The sequence below is a fragment of the Podospora bellae-mahoneyi genome, chromosome 4 (genome assembly GCF_035222275.1).
Source record: "Podospora bellae-mahoneyi strain CBS 112042 chromosome 4, whole genome shotgun sequence".
NCBI lineage: Eukaryota > Fungi > Ascomycota > Sordariomycetes > Sordariales > Podosporaceae > Podospora > Podospora bellae-mahoneyi.
Genome location: NC_085883.1, coordinates 1,856,331 through 1,872,527, shown reverse-complemented (window position 1 = coordinate 1,872,527; position 16,197 = coordinate 1,856,331). Strand labels below are relative to the sequence as shown.

The 16,197-nt window shown below is 53.8% G+C and overlaps 7 protein-coding genes across 7 annotated transcripts; 2 read left to right on the top strand and 5 right to left on the bottom strand.

The window, feature by feature from the left end:
• Positions 1-197: 197 nt before the first annotated feature.
• QC761_001470 (uncharacterized protein) lies at positions 198-2,576 on the bottom strand (the record flags this gene model as incomplete). The annotated part of the gene is made up of 1 exon (XM_062871976.1): positions 198-2,576. The coding sequence occupies one exon, from the start codon at positions 2,574-2,576 to the stop codon at positions 198-200; it is 2,379 nt and encodes a 792-aa protein (XP_062732249.1).
• Positions 2,577-5,283: 2,707 nt separating this feature from the next.
• Positions 5,284-7,182, bottom strand: QC761_403120 (uncharacterized protein). Its single transcript, XM_062878592.1, has 3 exons — positions 7,070-7,182; positions 6,718-7,011; positions 5,284-6,660 (listed from the first exon to the last, which is right to left on the bottom strand). The coding sequence occupies exons 2-3, from the start codon at positions 6,913-6,915 to the stop codon at positions 5,368-5,370; spliced, it is 1,491 nt and encodes a 496-aa protein (XP_062732248.1). The 5' UTR covers positions 6,916-7,011; positions 7,070-7,182; the 3' UTR covers positions 5,284-5,367.
• CDC31 (Calcium-binding component of the spindle pole body (SPB) half-bridge) lies at positions 7,125-8,281 on the top strand. The gene is made up of 2 exons (XM_062878593.1): positions 7,125-7,577; positions 7,628-8,281. The coding sequence occupies exons 1-2, from the start codon at positions 7,473-7,475 to the stop codon at positions 8,066-8,068; spliced, it is 546 nt and encodes a 181-aa protein (XP_062732247.1). The 5' UTR covers positions 7,125-7,472; the 3' UTR covers positions 8,069-8,281.
• QC761_403140 (uncharacterized protein) lies at positions 8,084-9,571 on the bottom strand. The gene is made up of 2 exons (XM_062878594.1): positions 9,212-9,571; positions 8,084-9,149 (listed from the first exon to the last, which is right to left on the bottom strand). Exons 1-2 carry the CDS (start codon positions 9,262-9,264, stop codon positions 8,291-8,293), a joined length of 912 nt encoding a protein of 303 aa, XP_062732246.1. The 5' UTR covers positions 9,265-9,571; the 3' UTR covers positions 8,084-8,290.
• Positions 9,572-9,594: 23 nt separating this feature from the next.
• On the top strand, positions 9,595-11,957 carry QC761_0066060 (uncharacterized protein). Its single transcript, XM_062872644.1, has 2 exons — positions 9,595-10,565; positions 10,620-11,957. The coding sequence occupies exons 1-2, from the start codon at positions 9,981-9,983 to the stop codon at positions 11,595-11,597; spliced, it is 1,563 nt and encodes a 520-aa protein (XP_062732244.1). The 5' UTR covers positions 9,595-9,980; the 3' UTR covers positions 11,598-11,957.
• QC761_0066070 (uncharacterized protein) lies at positions 10,089-10,592 on the bottom strand (the record flags this gene model as incomplete). Its single annotated transcript, XM_062872645.1, has 2 exons — positions 10,089-10,508; positions 10,563-10,592. 2 exons carry the CDS (start codon positions 10,590-10,592, stop codon positions 10,089-10,091), a joined length of 450 nt encoding a protein of 149 aa, XP_062732245.1.
• A 98-nt stretch (positions 11,958-12,055) lies between the features above and the next one.
• On the bottom strand, positions 12,056-16,065 carry PCK1 (kinase C-like protein; the record flags this gene model as incomplete). Its single annotated transcript, XM_062878595.1, has 5 exons — positions 15,897-16,065; positions 14,396-15,814; positions 14,033-14,324; positions 13,931-13,964; positions 12,056-13,399 (listed from the first exon to the last, which is right to left on the bottom strand). The coding sequence occupies exons 2-5, from the start codon at positions 14,775-14,777 to the stop codon at positions 12,056-12,058; spliced, it is 2,052 nt and encodes a 683-aa protein (XP_062732243.1). The 5' UTR covers positions 14,778-15,814; positions 15,897-16,065.
• Positions 16,066-16,197: the final 132 nt, after the last annotated feature.

The window sequence follows — 16,197 nt, the reverse complement described above, 5'->3', positions numbered from 1 at the left end:
ATGACCTATAAATCCCACGAAATTTCAACGTTAACTCCCATCCCACGCAGCATACATGATATAACACCCCATTTGCCCCTATTTGGCACATGATATCCCGTTAAATGCAACGTCTCCTATATGAAGCAACAAATCAACGCATATCAAGATGAAAATCAGTCCCATTCCTACCGATTTACGCCCTTTTCAACTCCCATTTATTCATTCCTCGCCCTCTTACTGGGGCTACCCTCGTCCTCACCCCCTGCATCATCGAGCCCCCGCTTCTTGCGTGAGCTAGGAGGTGGTGTTCTGAGCTGGTTCGCATCGGGTGTGTCCTCCTCCTCGTTGTCGGAATCGGCGTCACTATCGCTGGAGATGACACTGTCCTTGTCATCGTCGGTGTCCTCGTCGTTTTGCTCGGTCAAATCCACGATTTCGGAGGCGTCGTCGTCCCGGGTGAGATCGATCTGCTCCCCTGACCTAGAGGGGTGGATTATGGGGACGAGGGTGGATGACTCCCGCTTTATGGAGGGTGTTGATGGTGCCAGGCGGGGAGGAGTGGGAGCGGAGGGGCGAGGGGTGACGAAGAGCCCGCCGCTGGGGGGTTGGGCGATGCCAGGGGGCAAGGCTGCCATTGAGGGGGTTCTTGGGGGAGCTTGAGGAGTTGGTGTGCTGGAGTTTTTGATAAGAGGGGTGTTGTAGCCGCTGACGAAGAGGGAGGAAGTGGTGGTGGAGCGTCTTGGGGCTGTTGAATGGGGGGGTTGCATGCTACCTTGAGCAGAGGGGCTGGCGGGGGGGAGGTCGTCTAGCATGGCTCGTAAGCGCTCTCCGTCGGCGGCTTCGGTGGTTCTGTTGAAGGACATGGGCCTCGAGTCTAGGATGACCAGCTCGCTGTCGTCATCTGAGCTGCCTACAAAGAGCGGCGAGTTGGCCCTGGAGTGGGCAATCGAGGGAGGGCGAGCAAGGTTTGAAGAGTTGGAGTGGAGTTGTGAGAGCCTGGATGACAGGTTTGAGATCCTGGTGGATAGGTTCGATGTGTAGCCTGTAGTGGTTGTGTGCGTTGCAACGCTCCCTGAACGCCTCCCTCTAGTCATTCTACCTCTTCTTCTTCCTCCACACCTGCTGCTTCCCAGCGCGAAGCTGGCCACATCGGCATCATACTCCTTACTTCCTCCCTCTCTGAGCTCATCGTACGAGCACCGGCCGTTCTCCAGACTGTAGGTATCCCTCACGAGCTCCCAGTCTTTCTCGGGTGGCTTCCACTGGCCCTGGCTCGCACGAGCTCCGCCACCACCGCCATCACTCCCACCACCATTCCCTACTCCTCCTTCTCCTCCTCCTCCTCCTCCTCCACCATCACCCCTATCGCCATCCTTCTCATCATCCCCAAATGAACCCCTTCCAACCAGCCTCCTCAGCTTCTCTAACCGACTCCCCTCGGCCCTAATTGGCACCTTGGGCATGGCGACCACAGTCTCAATATCCCTCTCAAAACTCCAATCCTCCACCTCGTGCCTCACCCCACCACCCGAACGGACCGTCTTGTTCAAATCATACCACTTCACCCGCTCCATCCCCCTGAGCTGGTAAATATAATCCACCCCCTGAACCGTCCTCAAAGCCCTATTCATCCTGTAATTAGGCTGCCCCTTGGTCTTGTTCCCCAGCAGCCCCTTCATAGCCGGGTGCTCCGTCCCCCTCCGCATACAACTCTTCTGCGACTCATTGATATGCACCACCAGGGTCTTCAACCTCTTCATATCAACCAGCCAGCTCAACGCGTGAGTCCTCCGCGAGAACGGCATCATGGGCGCGCCAACCTCCTCGCCATTCGCCGCCACCCGCCTGTATGTCGGTGCCGTGAGGTGCTGGTTGCCCGTCCAGACAATCTCAACATGCTGGATCCTCTCCACCCTCGCAACCCCGCTCCCCTGACAGAAGCGATGAAACTCGCCCAGGGATGAAAAGGCGAAGGTGTTGAGCCCGTAGAAGACGTGCGTGCCCAGAAAGAGGAACCGTTTGGAGACTTGGAGTAAAGCGAGCACCTCGGCGGGTTCGTGGCCGTCGGTGTTGACGCAGCAGTCTTTTTCCGGACCCCAGAAGAAGAAGTGCCGCAGTCCAGACCGTCGCTTCAGCTCTTCCTCGGGGGGGAAGGTGGAAGGGGGGTGGAAGGCGTCCAGTCGGGAGACGCAGTGGATCAGCTGACCGTCTTTGAAGAGGACTTTCTTGAAGATGTCAAGCTGGATGAACCCCGGGAGCTTCTCAAAGGGGAAGGGCTTGGCGTACTTGACGACAACCTGGTGAGGGGTGCGTGTCAATATGCCCATCAGGGGGTCCAGCATTGCTCCTGGCAGCTCGTTGTCATCATCACCTCCTTCCCCCTCCTCACTCTCCTCCTCCTCCTCCTCCTCCTCACCCTCTCCCTCCTCACTCCCACTCTCACTCCCCTCCTCACCACTCTCCTCCTCACCACTCTCCTCCTCACTCTCCTCCTCCACCACCGCCCGCACCCCCGGCACAAACCTCAAATCAGGATGTCTCCAAGTAACCAGCGTACTCATGTTCTCCTCCTTGGCACTCTGCTTAAAAACCATCCGATACGTCAACCCCGGCACACCACTGAGAAAGTCCCTGAGCAAGCCCTGCCACGTCTGTATTCATTGTTGGTTAGCCCCTGGATTTCCCCCTGAATCAAAGCAAACTTACCCGCTCAGTATGCAACCCCCCCGGCCCCAACCTCGTCTCCAACACCCTCACTCTCTCCCTCAACTTCTCCTTCTCGGCCCTCTCACCCGCAAGCTCCTCCCTCGCCTCCCTCAGCTCCCCGTGCAACCGCTCGTTTTCCCTCTGCAGGAGTAGCCTTCTCTGAGCCTGCCGCTGGTTACAGCCTGGCATGACGCAGTACCTACCCCCAGGTGCCTCTCCTCCCCCTGCATCACCACCACCACTATTATTGTCGTTATTATCCATTGTTAGGCCTCTTTCAAAGATGAAAAAGACCTACACCATAAACAAATCAGGCCTGAATTGCAAGTTGATACGCCTCGGTTAATAACCCTGATGTCTTGTTGGATCCGTCGATACGCGTGTGGTTGATGGTTTAGGTGGGTAGGTAGACCCAGACAGAGAGATCGAGTTGAAGAGATGGCAAAGGGAGCTGAGTAGGCCTCGCTCAGTTGAAAGCAATAGAAGGAAGTAATAAGACTTTTGAGAGAAGAAATGTGGGTTAGTAGATGGTCGTGAGATCAGTCCAGAGGCTGAGGAACGATAACAAAGCTGGAGGGAAGAAAACGGGAGATTCTACTGATATGAGAGCCCCTCCTGCCTGTTGTTGCGATAGTGATGGGCAGGATTTTTGTCGTTGGGAACTGCTTTGGAGGATGATGTTTCAGGGGGCAGGAGCAAGGTGAGAGATTGGATGGCGATGAGAGAGGGTTGTCGAGATGAAGACTGATGGAGTAGGTCAGAGACTGGACCTCGCTGTGGAGGTAGGTCGGCAAAAGTTATGGAAGTAGGTTACCTACGAAAGTCGGTTGTGGGAGTCGATAGGGAGTGTGAGTAGAGATAAAATTGAGGAACGAGGATGGAAAGGTAGAGTGTAAAGATAGGCCACAGAAGCCCGCGGTGGTTCAGACTGTCTCGCGATCTAGGACCCAAGGCTGTTTGTGTGAGAAACTTGAGATGGGACGGAGAGAGGAAGTATTTGTAAGGCGGTGGGAGAAGAAAGAGTTTGGCATCAAGCCTGAAAATAGATTGGGAATTCAACTGGCATGAGGAAAGTGCGATTCTGCCTAACTGGGTGATAAGAGGAAGGGGGTAAGTAGTTGGTTGTTCAGACTGTTTGAACGAGAGCACAAGATGAGAGGTGGGAAGAGGAAGTATTTGTAGATATGTGGAAGAGGAGAGATTCCGGCATCAAGCTTGAGAAGAGACTGCCAATCTTCATGACGAGAGAAAGTCTTTGTAGGTGGGTGGAAGAAGAATGAACTTCAGCATCTATTGAGAGAGACTGCAAATTTGACTGATCTGAGGAAGGTGCAATTTGAATATGGCCCAGTGACGAGAGGAAGTCCTATTTACATTAACCTGTGACCCAGAAGTGCTTCGGACTGGCAGGAACGGCTGCTTCAGTGGAAGGTTTGAATCTGAGAGGCAATTCAGATAGTCAAGCAGAAGGTTCTATTTGAAATGGGCATTTAGCTCAATTTGTCAGTATCTTGTATTTGGATCCCCAGCTGCCATGGAGCCCCTTTTCAAAAGAGACCTTGTGCAGATTCTGGCAAAGCTTAGGGAACTGAGTGAGTCTTACACCTCAAGACAAGGATCCAAGCACCTGCTGACCTTCTGTATATCAAGTCTTTAGAAGTCGTGACTGGAAAAACTTCTCATCTGATATATGCAAATTCAAAATCTGGGAGAGAACGACTGTCGCGCAACATGAACATCCTACAGTACCTTGAATCTAGAAAATAACATAAAGCGATGCATGGGTCATATACCAGCTAAATTACACATTAGCGTTACCTATTAACTGTTGGAGAATAGGTGATTTGTGCAAAGTCATAGGGAGAGTCTTCCTGCCACTCCACCCCCTATGTACCCCTATTTTCGTCGTTAAAGTAATAAATCCCTTTCCTCTAAATCCTATAATCCTCTTAACTATATTAATAATATAACATATACTTACCATACCTTACTTATATTTTAAAATCATTTTATTTCTGACTTACTTTAATTTTAAATAATTTCTATAAGTATTTTAGCCACGAATTTTTTTTCAGTTGGCTATAATTAATAGGCCTTTTGCTTTAAATATATTTAATCATCCTTAAACATAGATTAGTACGCCTCTACAGATATCCAACAGGCCTTCGTACCTCATTACCAGACACACTCTGCCTGGCATTTTCAAATATCCCTTCTCATAGCGCACAGTGTGCTTAGACACCTACCTACCTAAGATCTCCCTATCCTCGATACTTAAGCTACCGGGGAAAAAAGGGGGGTCTAGGGGAGCCAGCGTTTGTTAGCTCATTTTAAATGAACTATATACGTCAGGCTTATTGATAAAAGAGACTCAAATAATGAAGCGTCTGTAACTCCGCGCCCTTTATCGAGCGAAAGCCTATTGATATCACACTCAACAGCTCTCAAATATTTCCCAAGGTCTGTGGACTGCCTAACGAAGCCCACATGCACGCGAGGGCAAACCTGACACTTGATGAGGGGCGTTTGGGACAGCAAGATTTATACTTGCTTCTTAGTTCAGTGGTACACCCATAGCTAACATCAAGACCGACTTGATTCATGATTACTTCCGTCCCTTTCTGATCGTGAGCGACAGCAACCTGCAGGCTACCTCTCATCAGAACAATCCAACAAAACTTAGTCAAAAGTGATCTTCTTCCCCTCAAACGGAGCAGTAAGCTTCTCCTTCTCCTTGGCCAACCTCCTCGCCTCCCAACTGGGATGCAACGTGCCAAGATCATCTCTCTTCCTATCCTTCTTCGGCGGCTCCTCCTCCTTCTTGACAGCCGCATCGTTCGCACCCGTAGCCTTGAAGGGGTTCTTGATACCCTTCTTCCACGGCTTGTTGTCTCCATCCACAGCACCCCTCTTCAGATCCCAGCCCGAATCCCGCTTTTCCTGCTGCTTTTTAAGGTGCTTGGCCTGTTCCTTAAACTTCTTTTCCCAGATGGCCTGTCTCGCCCGCTGACCACGGCGGTTCTTGCGGGTGGGAGCGAGGTCGACGTCCGAGGCTGATTCCGAGCCCGAAATGTAACCTCCCATTAGGGACGGCAGAAAGGTTGAGCCGTTTACTTCGACCTTGGCGGCTCTTTTGCTCTTCTTTGGCGGCGGAGACTGTGCCGATGACGAGGCGTCGCTTTGTTGGTCTTCCTCTTCCTTTTCTTCTTCACTGTCGCTGTCACTGGCTGAGCTTTGGTTGGAATCACTGAAGCCGCCAAATTCGTCCTCGCTTTCTTCATTGTCGTTTTCTTCGTCGGCCTCATCGTCGGTTATTTGCATCGGGTCGAGGTCGTCATCGGAATCGTCGTCGGAATCTGCCTCGTCGCCACCTTCTTCGTCGGACGTGATTTCCATTGGATCCAGCTCTTTTGGTAGTGCTTTCTTTGTTTTGGTTTGGCGTTTTGCGAGCTTCATCTTCTCTTCTTCGTCGTCTTCGTCTTCTGAGCTTGAGCCGAGGAGGTCGGCCATGCGGGAGACGACAGTTTCGTCTACATATTCTCCGTAGTTGATATCCTCGTCCTCTCCCTCGCTGTCATCTGCTACTGGGAGGTCCTTGACCTTATCCTGTTTGGTATCCTTCTCTTTCTTTTCCTTCCTGTCGCTCTTCGCCTTCTTCGGCTCTGACGTTTCTTTTACTCCCTCCTTCCCTTCAAGCCTCTCCTTCTTCCCCCTGCCCTTCTTCTCCGGAACGGAAACACACAGCGCCTTGCAGACATCTTCCAGCGCCTTAGCCACCGCCTCTTTCACGCCCGCATGACTGTACAGCGCGCTGGTGACATTGTGCAACGCCGCTCTTTCCTCCTCGGTGAGCTCAGGTTTTGGTACACCGCTTTTGATCTCGTTTGGTAGCTTCTCATGTTCGGCGATACTCTTGACTCGGAGGAGGGACGAGCAAAGGTGGGCATGGGCGGTTTGGTGAAGGTCCAGGGACTATACTTGCATCAGTATCATGTATCGCCTCTCACAAGAATATCTATCAAAACCCACGTTAAGAACAACAATCTCCTTCTCTATCCTCGCCTTCTTATCCGGGGTCGACCTCGCATCCTTCAACCGTTTGCTCTGTCGCTGGCGCTCGCGGCCTTTGGCGTTCTTGATGGCGCGGAAGACCTCGTCGCGATGCTTGAAAAACACAGCAGAGACATTGAGAGAGGAGTCGTCATCGCCGCGTTTTCGTTTAACCATTTTTCTTTTTTTTACTGATTCTATCGTTGGTAGTTTTTATGTTCTGGCGCAATTCATGTTGTTTTTGCTTCAAGCTGCGAAGCTTCTCGATGGATCCTTAAAGTAAATTTCAGCGGGGCTCCCACAGCATGGCGGCTTGGCATAAATCACTGACCGGGGGTTTGTGCGAACGCGTAAAGTGGGCAACGCGCGCGCGTGCGTGTGTGCCCAAGCAACAAACCGTTCCGTTTCTTTGTTCTCCATCTCCAATTCTCCATCACATTTTTGACGAACCCAACGAACCGTTGTGGAATTCTAGACCAAAAGCAAAGCTCGAAAGCTTATAGTACCGAAAAGGGAACATCGGGATAACCCGCTTTCAGCTACACCGAGAGACGACAGCATTCTTCCCTCCCTTTCGCCTCGCTAGCTACACCAGAGAGCTCTCTCTTGTCTTTAGCGAACCCAAACAACCTTCTTTTGTAACAATTGTTTAGTTTTGTTCAAACACCCCGGCGCACAACCCAACCTGTCCTCCGCTTTTCCCATCCAACCCCCAAAAAAAAAAAACGGCAGCAATGGCCTCCTCCAACCCCGGCCGCGGCGCAATCCAATACGCCACCCCCTCAAGAGAAGACTACAACAAGCTCTCCGACGAGCAAAAAACACGCGTCAGCGAAGCCGTACTTCCCCCTTCCCCCCATCCATCCCCTCCTATACTAATTCCCCACAGTTCGACCTCTTCGACTCGAACAAAGACTCCTACCTCTCCTACGAAGAGTTCCGCTTCGTCCTCCGCGCCCTCGGCTTCGAGCTCCCCAAAGCCCAGACCTTCGACCTCCTCATCCGCCACGGCCAGAAACCCCCCTCCTGGACCCACGACCAGGACTGCCCCCCCATCTACCGCCTCTTCAGCCTCCCCGTCGTCCAGGCCATCGCCGGCACGCTAATACGGCAGCGAGATCCCCGGGAAGAGCTGAGAAGAGCGTTCAGACTGTTTGACGTGGACGGAAAGGGCATGATCACACAAGATGACCTGAGACGAGTGAGCAAACAAGTCGGGAACAACATACCGGACGCGGACATCATCGCCATGGTGGAGGAGTTTGACGCGAGTGGCAAGGGGGGTGTGGACGAGGATGAGTTTTTGAGGTTGATGATGTCCAAGAAGTGATTTTCTTTTTTTCTGTGCTTTTTGTCATATTGATGCTTTTGGATTGCATGGGCTGTAAGATGCATCTATGTATGTATGTTGTTGATACCCAAGAACTGAATTATGCCCCGGTTGGCCAGCCATCATGGCTTTGTAAACTCGGGCCATCTACGATCAACCCTCCCAATATATGATGTCTACTGCCCAATACTCACACCATCCCTATCCTACAACCCTTTCTCCCTACTCTTGACTCCCCTTCCTCGTAACAATAATCCAATTGACATACCCCACCCCAGGAATAAACCTCTCCGTCCCACTCCTAACCTCCCACTTCCTTATTTCCCCCTCCCCCAACCCGCAACTCCCCATTAAATCTTTCACCTCCCCCACCGTCCTCGTCCTGAGACTAGACATCCACCCATCAAAAACCAAGACCGCCGGCAGCGCCGGCACCAGATACGTCCACACCAGCGCCAACGGAGCCCCCCACAAAAAAGCATAGTAAGGCGCCATGACCATCGCCCCAAGACCGAACAAACAGCACGCCAAAAACCCCGACAGAGACCGGTCCTGCAGTTCAAAGATGCCAAACCCGTCGCTGGTCTCGAGCGTGTTTCGGAGGATTTTTCTCGCGAGGGTGTCGTCAAAGTGGTGAAAGGCAAGGTTGAACAATCTGAAAACCTTCTTCCCTTTTTGCTTCTGGTCATTGATCAAGTGCTGGGGGACGTTGCTCGCGTCGACAGAAGACGAGACATAAGACAGGTTAGGGGAGGCAGAGGCGGCGGCGGACCAGAGGGCCGGGTGGGGGTGGAGGTCGGTGAGGATGAATTGGACCGGTGGGGGGGCGGTGGCTGCTTCGGCGTAGGAGGGGGGGGAGGTGGAAATGGAGGCGTTGAGGTGTTTCTCTATTGAGGGGGTTGGGCCGCCGGCACCGGCGCAAAAGTCGATGAAGGTGTAGTTGTGAATAGAGGGGCCGAGGTGGTGGGAGAGGAGACGGGCGACGATGCGGGCGGGGGAGGAGGATTGGAGGAGGGGGATGTGGGTTGTCCAGGCTGCTGTTAGGGCGGCTTGCATGTGGGTGCGGAGGAATTGGGGGAACCTGGATAGTTGTTAGATCGATGTTGTGTGTGAGAGAGCGAGGGAGGAAGGGGATGATGATACCATTCTTGGTCTGCTATCTCAAAGACCTGCATTCGGGGTAGGAGAGGTGCCATGGTGGGCTGGTTGGTGGGCTGGCTGGTTGGTTGGTGTAGGTTAGTTGGAGATGGTTGGACGTTGAAGGGATTCGAATGTTTTGGGACCGGGTCGGGAATGGTAGGTATCACAATGGGAATGAGGAATTCCTTCCGAGGACCAATCGACGTTTTTTTTCGTGGTTGGACAAGAATAGGTAGCTCAAGCTGTGGTGGAAGAGTCAATCATGGCCCTAGCTCCCTTGTATGACGTTATGGATGAGAGTGGTGGAAAAGGAGCAACACCTCCAAGCTTTCTGCAGTGAATGCATCCTGCTTTGAGCCCTGGGCCACCCCCTGTCTGCCCCCAACCCGTGCAAATCTTCCTGCAAGCGATGGCAGTTCGTGCGACCTTGCCAAGCCTGATGTCAACCGCCCGTTAAGATCCCACACCCTACAGATGGACAACCATCCAAAGTCGACCTTCAACTTAACACGATACCCGGGATCAATTGGACAGTTCAGATCGGATTTTCTGTGCAGCCACGTTTGCTATCGAGATTCATTACCGCTGCCGCAATTGGCTCGCCTAAACACCTTGCATAACCTTTGTCTTATAAGTCCAAGGGCGGGTTTGGTGAGAGCAACGTCAGCACTGTTGGTTTACTGAGACACCGTCATAACCTAAGAACTCCTCCTTAGGTTCCCTCAACACACACACTCGCACTCTATGCGTCCCAGGTAGCCATATCCTCACAATGGGCCTCTTTCTAGGTTCGGCGCATTACCTCCTCGCGGGGGTAGTCTTTGCGCTGCTAGTCCGCGCACTCCTAGGAAAGAAAGCCATACGACGCAACGGGGAGCCTCTACGGAACCCACCCGACACCCTCCCCCTCGTGGGTAACGGCATACAATTCCTCCAACCCCGCTGGAACCTCCTCAGCTGGTTCGACAAATGCCAGCGCCAATTCGGCTACGAGACCCTCGCCCTCACAGTCCCAACCCTCCCCCCAGGCGTGCTCATCCACGATCCCAAAAACCTCGACTACGTCTTCAAGCACGAAGGTCTCTTCACCAAAGGCAACTTTGTCAAAACCCGCTCCTGGGACCTTTTCGGGAATGGCATCATCAATGCGGATGGTGACTTTTGGAAACTCCAGCGCAAAGCCGGCCTGAGCTTTCTCAACACGGCCAACCTGCGGGTCTTGACCGATGTGGCTCTCCCGCAGTATTTGTCTGAGAGCGTCAAGGAGCTCGAGACGGCCAAGCCAGACCAGGTGGTGGATCTGCAGGATGTTTTTCATGAGATTACCACCAAGCTTATGGGGAAGATGGCTTACAATGTACCCCCTCATTCCTCCCCTTTCCATGTTCGTGGTGACTGACCTCCCGTCCAGATGGAAATGCACTTCTCCTCCCCCTTCTCCTCCTCCTTCGACCACGCCTCGGGCTGCACAGCCCAGCGCTTCCAAAACCCCCTATACCCCCTAACCGAGTTCTTTTTTGGCCACAAGTTCCGCCAATCCATTTCCACCGTCAAAAAATTCGGCCTCGAAATTGTGTCCCGCGCCATGCGAGACGCCAAATCCATTTCCTGTTCCCCCCCGCCTTCCACCTCGCCCGATAGCGAGAAACTAGACTCCATCTCAGGATCACTAATCCAATCCCTCTTGTCCGCAATCCCCGACTCCCCCTCCACCGTCGCCGACGCGGCCTTGACGTACCTCTCCGCAGGCCGTGACACCACAGGCCAGGCACTAACCTGGACGTTTTACTTGCTGCTCTCTCACCCAGAAGTTTTGGCCAAAATCCGAGACGAGGTCAGGGGTGTTCTTGCTAGAGAACAAGCCCCGCTTGACACCACCTCCTCCTCCCTTCCCTTTTCCCCCGCAGTCCTGACCCCCCTTTCAGCACCGTACTCTCTCGCAGTCTTTTACGAATCTCTTCGCCTTTACCCCCCCATCCCATTTGAGATTCGCCAAGCCCAGGCAGCTACCACACTCCCAGACGGGACGTTTCTCCCAAAGGACAGCGTGCTGGTGTGGTGTCTCTGGGCTATGCAGAGGAGCAGGCTGACCTGGGGGGAGGACGCGGATCAGTTTAGACCGGAGAGGTGGCTGGATGAAAATGGGACAATCAAACACAAGGGCGCGGCCGAGTTTCCGGTTTTTTACGGGGGGGCGAGGAGTTGTTTGGGAAGAAAAATGGCCGAGGGGATTGCGGTGCAGGTTATTCCTGTTGTGGCTTGGGGGTGGGAGTTTGAGGGGGCTTGGGAAGGAGGACAAGAGAGGAGGAGTGGGGATAGCTTGACGCTGCCTATGGAGGGGGGGTTGCCTGTTTTTGTTAGGAGGAGGGGGGAGACGACGGGGAGATAGATGGATGGATAGGGGTGAAATTTTATTTGGTTTTTTGGATAAAGTTGTCTGTTGTGGGTATATGATGTGAAACGGAATCACCAGGAATAAAAGCTCACAATCACATCACACACAACGGTCAAAAAGTGTTCCGAACTGACTTGATTACTTCAACACACTATATATATAAACAGAAAAGGCCTCACAAGAGCGCCCCTGGTCCAGTAATGACTGACCCCTTCTCTCATCTAATCCCCTTTTTTCCTAAACCAAAACGAGAAAAAAGTGTTCTCATATCAAACATGTAATTCCCATCATCTCGCCGCGTACTGCGCGACAAAAAAAAACCAGGCTGGCGTCGAAAGAGAAAAGAAAAAAAAAGCCATATGAAAGAAAGGGGAAAAAAACCCATGCTTATATCCAAAGCAGTCTCAAAAAAAAACGCCATCTCATGCTGGTAATGCTTTCCCGCCCCAAACTTAAACAACCGGCGCAGCAGCCCTCACATCATCCGTTGCCTCGCTCTCATACTTTTTGAAATTCTCCAAGAAAAGCCCACCAAGCTTGGTAACCTCAGCCTTGAAGCTGTCGGCCCCCGCAGTCCAGGCATTCTGAGGATTCAACAGCTCGTCCGGCACGCCGGGGCAAGTCTTGGGAACCTGCAGGTTGAAAACACCATAGTTCTCATACTCCACCTTGGCCAGCTCGCCAGAGTGGATCGCGTCGAGGATGGCGCGTGTGTACTTGAGCGGGCAGCGCTTGCCGCCCTGGGAGAAACCGGCGCCCACCCAGCCGGTGTTGAGCAGCCAGGCGTTGGCGCCGTGGGCCTCGATCTTTTGCGCGAGCATCTTTGCGTAGCGCATGGGATGCAGAGCGAGGAAGGGCTGGGCGAAGCAAGACGAGAAAGTCGCCTGGGGCTCGAGGATGCCGTCTTCGGTGCCGGCCATCTTGGAGGTGTAACCGGAAATGAAGTGGAACATTGTCTGGGCCGAGTTGAGCTTGGAGATGGGCGGGAGGACGCCGCGGGCATCGCAGGTCAGGAGGATGATGTTCTTGGGGTGGTTGTTGGACAGGCAGGGGATCTTGGCGTTGTTGATGTACTCGATCGGGTAGGCACAGCGCGTGTTCTCGGTCAGAGTGACGTCGTCGTAGTCGACGATCCTGGTCTCGGGGTCAAAGATGACGTTCTCGAGGACAGAGCCGTACTTGATGGCGTTGTAGATATCCGGCTCCTTCTCGGCCGACAGACCGACCGTCTTGGCGTAGCAGCCGCCCTCGATGTTGAAGACACCGGTGTCGGACCAGACGTGCTCGTCGTCACCGATGAGGGCGCGGTTGGGGTCGGCAGAGAGGGTGGTCTTGCCGGTACCGGAGAGACCGAAGAAGAGGGTGACGTCGCCGTCCTTGCCCTCGTTGGCCGAGGAGTGGAGGGTCAGGATGTTGTGCTTGACGGGGCCCTCGTAGAACATGACGGTGAAGATACCCTTCTTCATCTCGCCCGCGTACTCGGTACCGAGGATGACCATCTCCTTCTCGGCAAAGTTGATGGCGACCGAGGTGCCCGAGGTCATACCCTCAGTGTAGCGGTTGGCGGGGAAGGAACCGGCATTGTAGATGGTGTAGTCGGGGTGGAAGTGCTCGAGCTCCTCGCGCGCGGGGCGGATGAGCATGTTGCGCATGAAGAGGGCATGGTAGGCGCGGGCGCAGACAACGCGGACCTTGATGCGGTACTTCTCGTCCCAGCCGGCATAGCCGTCAACGACGTAGATGCGATTTCTGGTGTTGAGGTAGTCGATGGCACGCTCACGGTTGATCTTCCAGACCTATTTGGGCAAAGGGTGGTTAGCATTGGGGTGTCCACGTGATGGTCATCCGGAGCTGGTGGAGAATGAGGAAAAGGAAAAAGGTGGGGTCTGGATCGGCCCTCGGGAGCGGGGTGCATTTGGGGATTGCCAGGGTATGACGAAAACGACATGGGGCTGTCAAGGCTGCAATGACGCTGCCGCCCGCCAAAATTGCCGAGAAACTGAGCATCGTCGTCTTCCGGGCACCCGAAAAAGAAACAAAGAAAGAAAAAGCCATTGTGGATGCGCTCATCGCCAAGGACAATGACGTCCATGGTGAATTGACATCAGACTTTTGGTCTCATAGGACGCCGAGGCGCGCAGCAGACATCACGCTGGGGCGTGCTCGTAATGTCGGCCACATGTCGAATGTCAAATGTTGCATGTCGCCTGTCGCATGTCGTATGGCCGCATGTTTGGCGCCGCCCCCTTGGGGTCCGGGTGCCATCGGCTGAAGAAACATAAAAGAGAGAAAGAAAAAATAATAAAGGAAAGGAGCAAAAGTCTCACCTCAGGAGTCATGGGCTTGTTGACAGGGCCCCACCTATCGGATGCGTTAGCGGACTGTGTTCAGATGTTGTCTCAACAAGACAGTCGAAGAGTAAAACATACCAGATTTCGTTCTCGGAAGATGGTTCCTTGACGACACGCTTGTCTGATGGAGAGCGGCCAGTCTTCTTGCCGGAGTAGGCGGTAAGAGCACCGCTGGAGGTGATGGCAGTGCCGGTCTCGTAGACCAAAGCATCCTCGTAGAGGGCGGCCACTGATGGGTTGGCGATGATGGCAACACGGTTGTAGTCGATGTGAGCCTTCTCGTGGAGCTCCTCCTCGAGCTCGGTGTGCTCCTGGTGAGGAACGACACCGCCGGGATGGAGGCCGGTCTTGTTTACTGTGTTGACGAGCACTGTGTGGGTGAAAAGAACGCCATGGTCAGCCACAGAAAGCCTGAAAGGGGGAGCAGAGGAGAATACTGACTGTCGGATGGTTTGGTCGAGGGACGTTGGGAAGAGAGAAGATGGCTGCGAGGGCCTTTGACGGATGGATCAGTGTAGGGAGATGCGGTTCTGGCAACGGGGTCGTTCATGGTTCTTAAGTGCTTTTCGCGGCCGTCGTGTTGGCTTAGGTTTGGGCTGAGCGTCGACAGGGAACACGGGAGCTGGGACGAGCTTGACGATGGGGGCTTGTGGGCAATCCACTTTCTGCAGGGTTGACAACCGGAGTGTATGGAGCGTATGGGGTATGCGGCAGGTGTTGACCGGGAAGTGCTGATAAGACAGACCCGAGGCAGAGGAGTGAGAATATATAAAGACGTGGGGCCCTTAAACAGGGCAGATCCAATGAGGCGTGACGACAGCATTCCAACTTGTAGAACTTGGCGATTTACGGCTCCAAGCCCGGGACTGAACCGGGTGCGAGTGGGTGCTGCTTCGGGCTCACAATGATTGGGCCGCTGGGCCACGAATTGTTTCCGGAGAGTCTGAAGGAAGCCCCTGTCGCTGCGTGTCGCCTTTCGGGACGGAGAGGCGGCGATGCATCGATTCCTCTCTCTGGGGCCGTTCCGCCGGGTGGATTTGTGATTTGTTTGGTGCGACAAAGATACATCCCAATCCGGAAGCAGGCGGCCCTGTTTCACACAAACCTGAACCTACCTACCTCTTCTGCTTGTCTGCTGTGCAGCCGTCTTGCCTGGACCACTTGGGCCACCTCCTATCTGCTTTCCGTTTTACCTTCCTCTCCGAGACTCGGACTTGTACCGAGTATTCTCTATTAAATCGCACCGTAAGGCAAGATATCCTCGGGTAAAGTAGGAAGGGATTCGTTTCAAGGTCTTGCTGGTTACCTGCCTTGTCACTCCGTACTGTCAACAACTCTTCCCCGGAGGGGTGGGGCTTGCCTCACTTCAGAGGCTGAGACCCCGTCCAGCCTGGCACATGACGCTCCTCCGCAGATGGCGGCCCCAGCCAACACGGCGCGGCGTCATGGATACGGCTGTTTTGTTTTGCTAAAAACGGTGTCGTGGATATGAGCGGACAGGGCTGAAAGGGGCTCTACCTGGGCCCGCAGCCATTGGACGGCAGCAGCAGACGGCTGTGGGACGACGAAAAGTCTGGGGCATGAGCGTGCCGAGCCCTTGGCAACCTGTTTCTCCCGGGCTGAACCTGTTCTCGAACAGTCAACGCCGTCAACCCTTACCCCGCGGTTCCTCCTCTCTCTCCCACAACGAGCCCGCCGAGTGACATGCATGGTGCCGGGGAACACCACGAGGTCAACAGAGACTTTACAGGGCCCTCCTCTCATGACGCGCGCCGTTGAGGATTGAGGGTGGTCCCAAAGGGCGAAGGGCGGTATGAAGCGGTCGACCGTCCTGTTGGTCTCCGTTGGCCCGGCGCATCTCTGTTGATCAATTCAGTCACATTCTTTCGACAAGCAAGTATCTGTTTTGGATGAACTGCTGCTGCACTTGCAGTGAACCTACAGCATCTGATGCTGCCGAGAGCCACGAGCCCACAACGGATGCCCCGCTATGACACAAAATGCCATTCTGCTTTGCCGACCACATTCCGTCATCGTACCGGGCGGGCATTAGTATCGGCGGGGCCCTTCCGCAAATCAAAGGTCACAAACCGCAGTTCCGACTCTTCCCGACCGCATTTTTGACTTTTCTATTTTCTTGCCGTTTTCGCACATCTTCCAACAGGTTGTGATCGTGATGGTATGGTTGGTGCCTTGGTGCTACTACGAAAGCAAAAACTTTTCTCAATTCCGTTGTCCAGGGG

Excerpts from the sequence above, each read along its gene's own strand:
- CDC31 (XM_062878593.1), top strand. The coding sequence starts at position 7,473 with ATGGCCTCCTCCAACCCCGGCCGCGGCGCAATCCAATACGCCACCCCC. Across the intron at positions 7,578-7,627 it reads AAACACGCGTCAGCGAAGCC|TTCGACCTCTTCGACTCGAA; the intron begins GTACTTCCCCCT and ends AATTCCCCACAG.
- QC761_403140 (XM_062878594.1), bottom strand. The coding sequence starts at position 9,264 with ATGGCACCTCTCCTACCCCGAATGCAGGTCTTTGAGATAGCAGACCAA. Across the intron at positions 9,150-9,211 it reads GAGATAGCAGACCAAGAATG|GTTCCCCCAATTCCTCCGCA; the intron begins GTATCATCATCC and ends ACAACTATCCAG.
- QC761_0066060 (XM_062872644.1), top strand. The coding sequence starts at position 9,981 with ATGGGCCTCTTTCTAGGTTCGGCGCATTACCTCCTCGCGGGGGTAGTC. Across the intron at positions 10,566-10,619 it reads TGGGGAAGATGGCTTACAAT|ATGGAAATGCACTTCTCCTC; the intron begins GTACCCCCTCAT and ends CCTCCCGTCCAG.
- QC761_403120 (XM_062878592.1), bottom strand. The coding sequence starts at position 6,915 with ATGGTTAAACGAAAACGCGGCGATGACGACTCCTCTCTCAATGTCTCT. Across the intron at positions 6,661-6,717 it reads AGGAGATTGTTGTTCTTAAC|TCCCTGGACCTTCACCAAAC; the intron begins GTGGGTTTTGAT and ends ATGCAAGTATAG.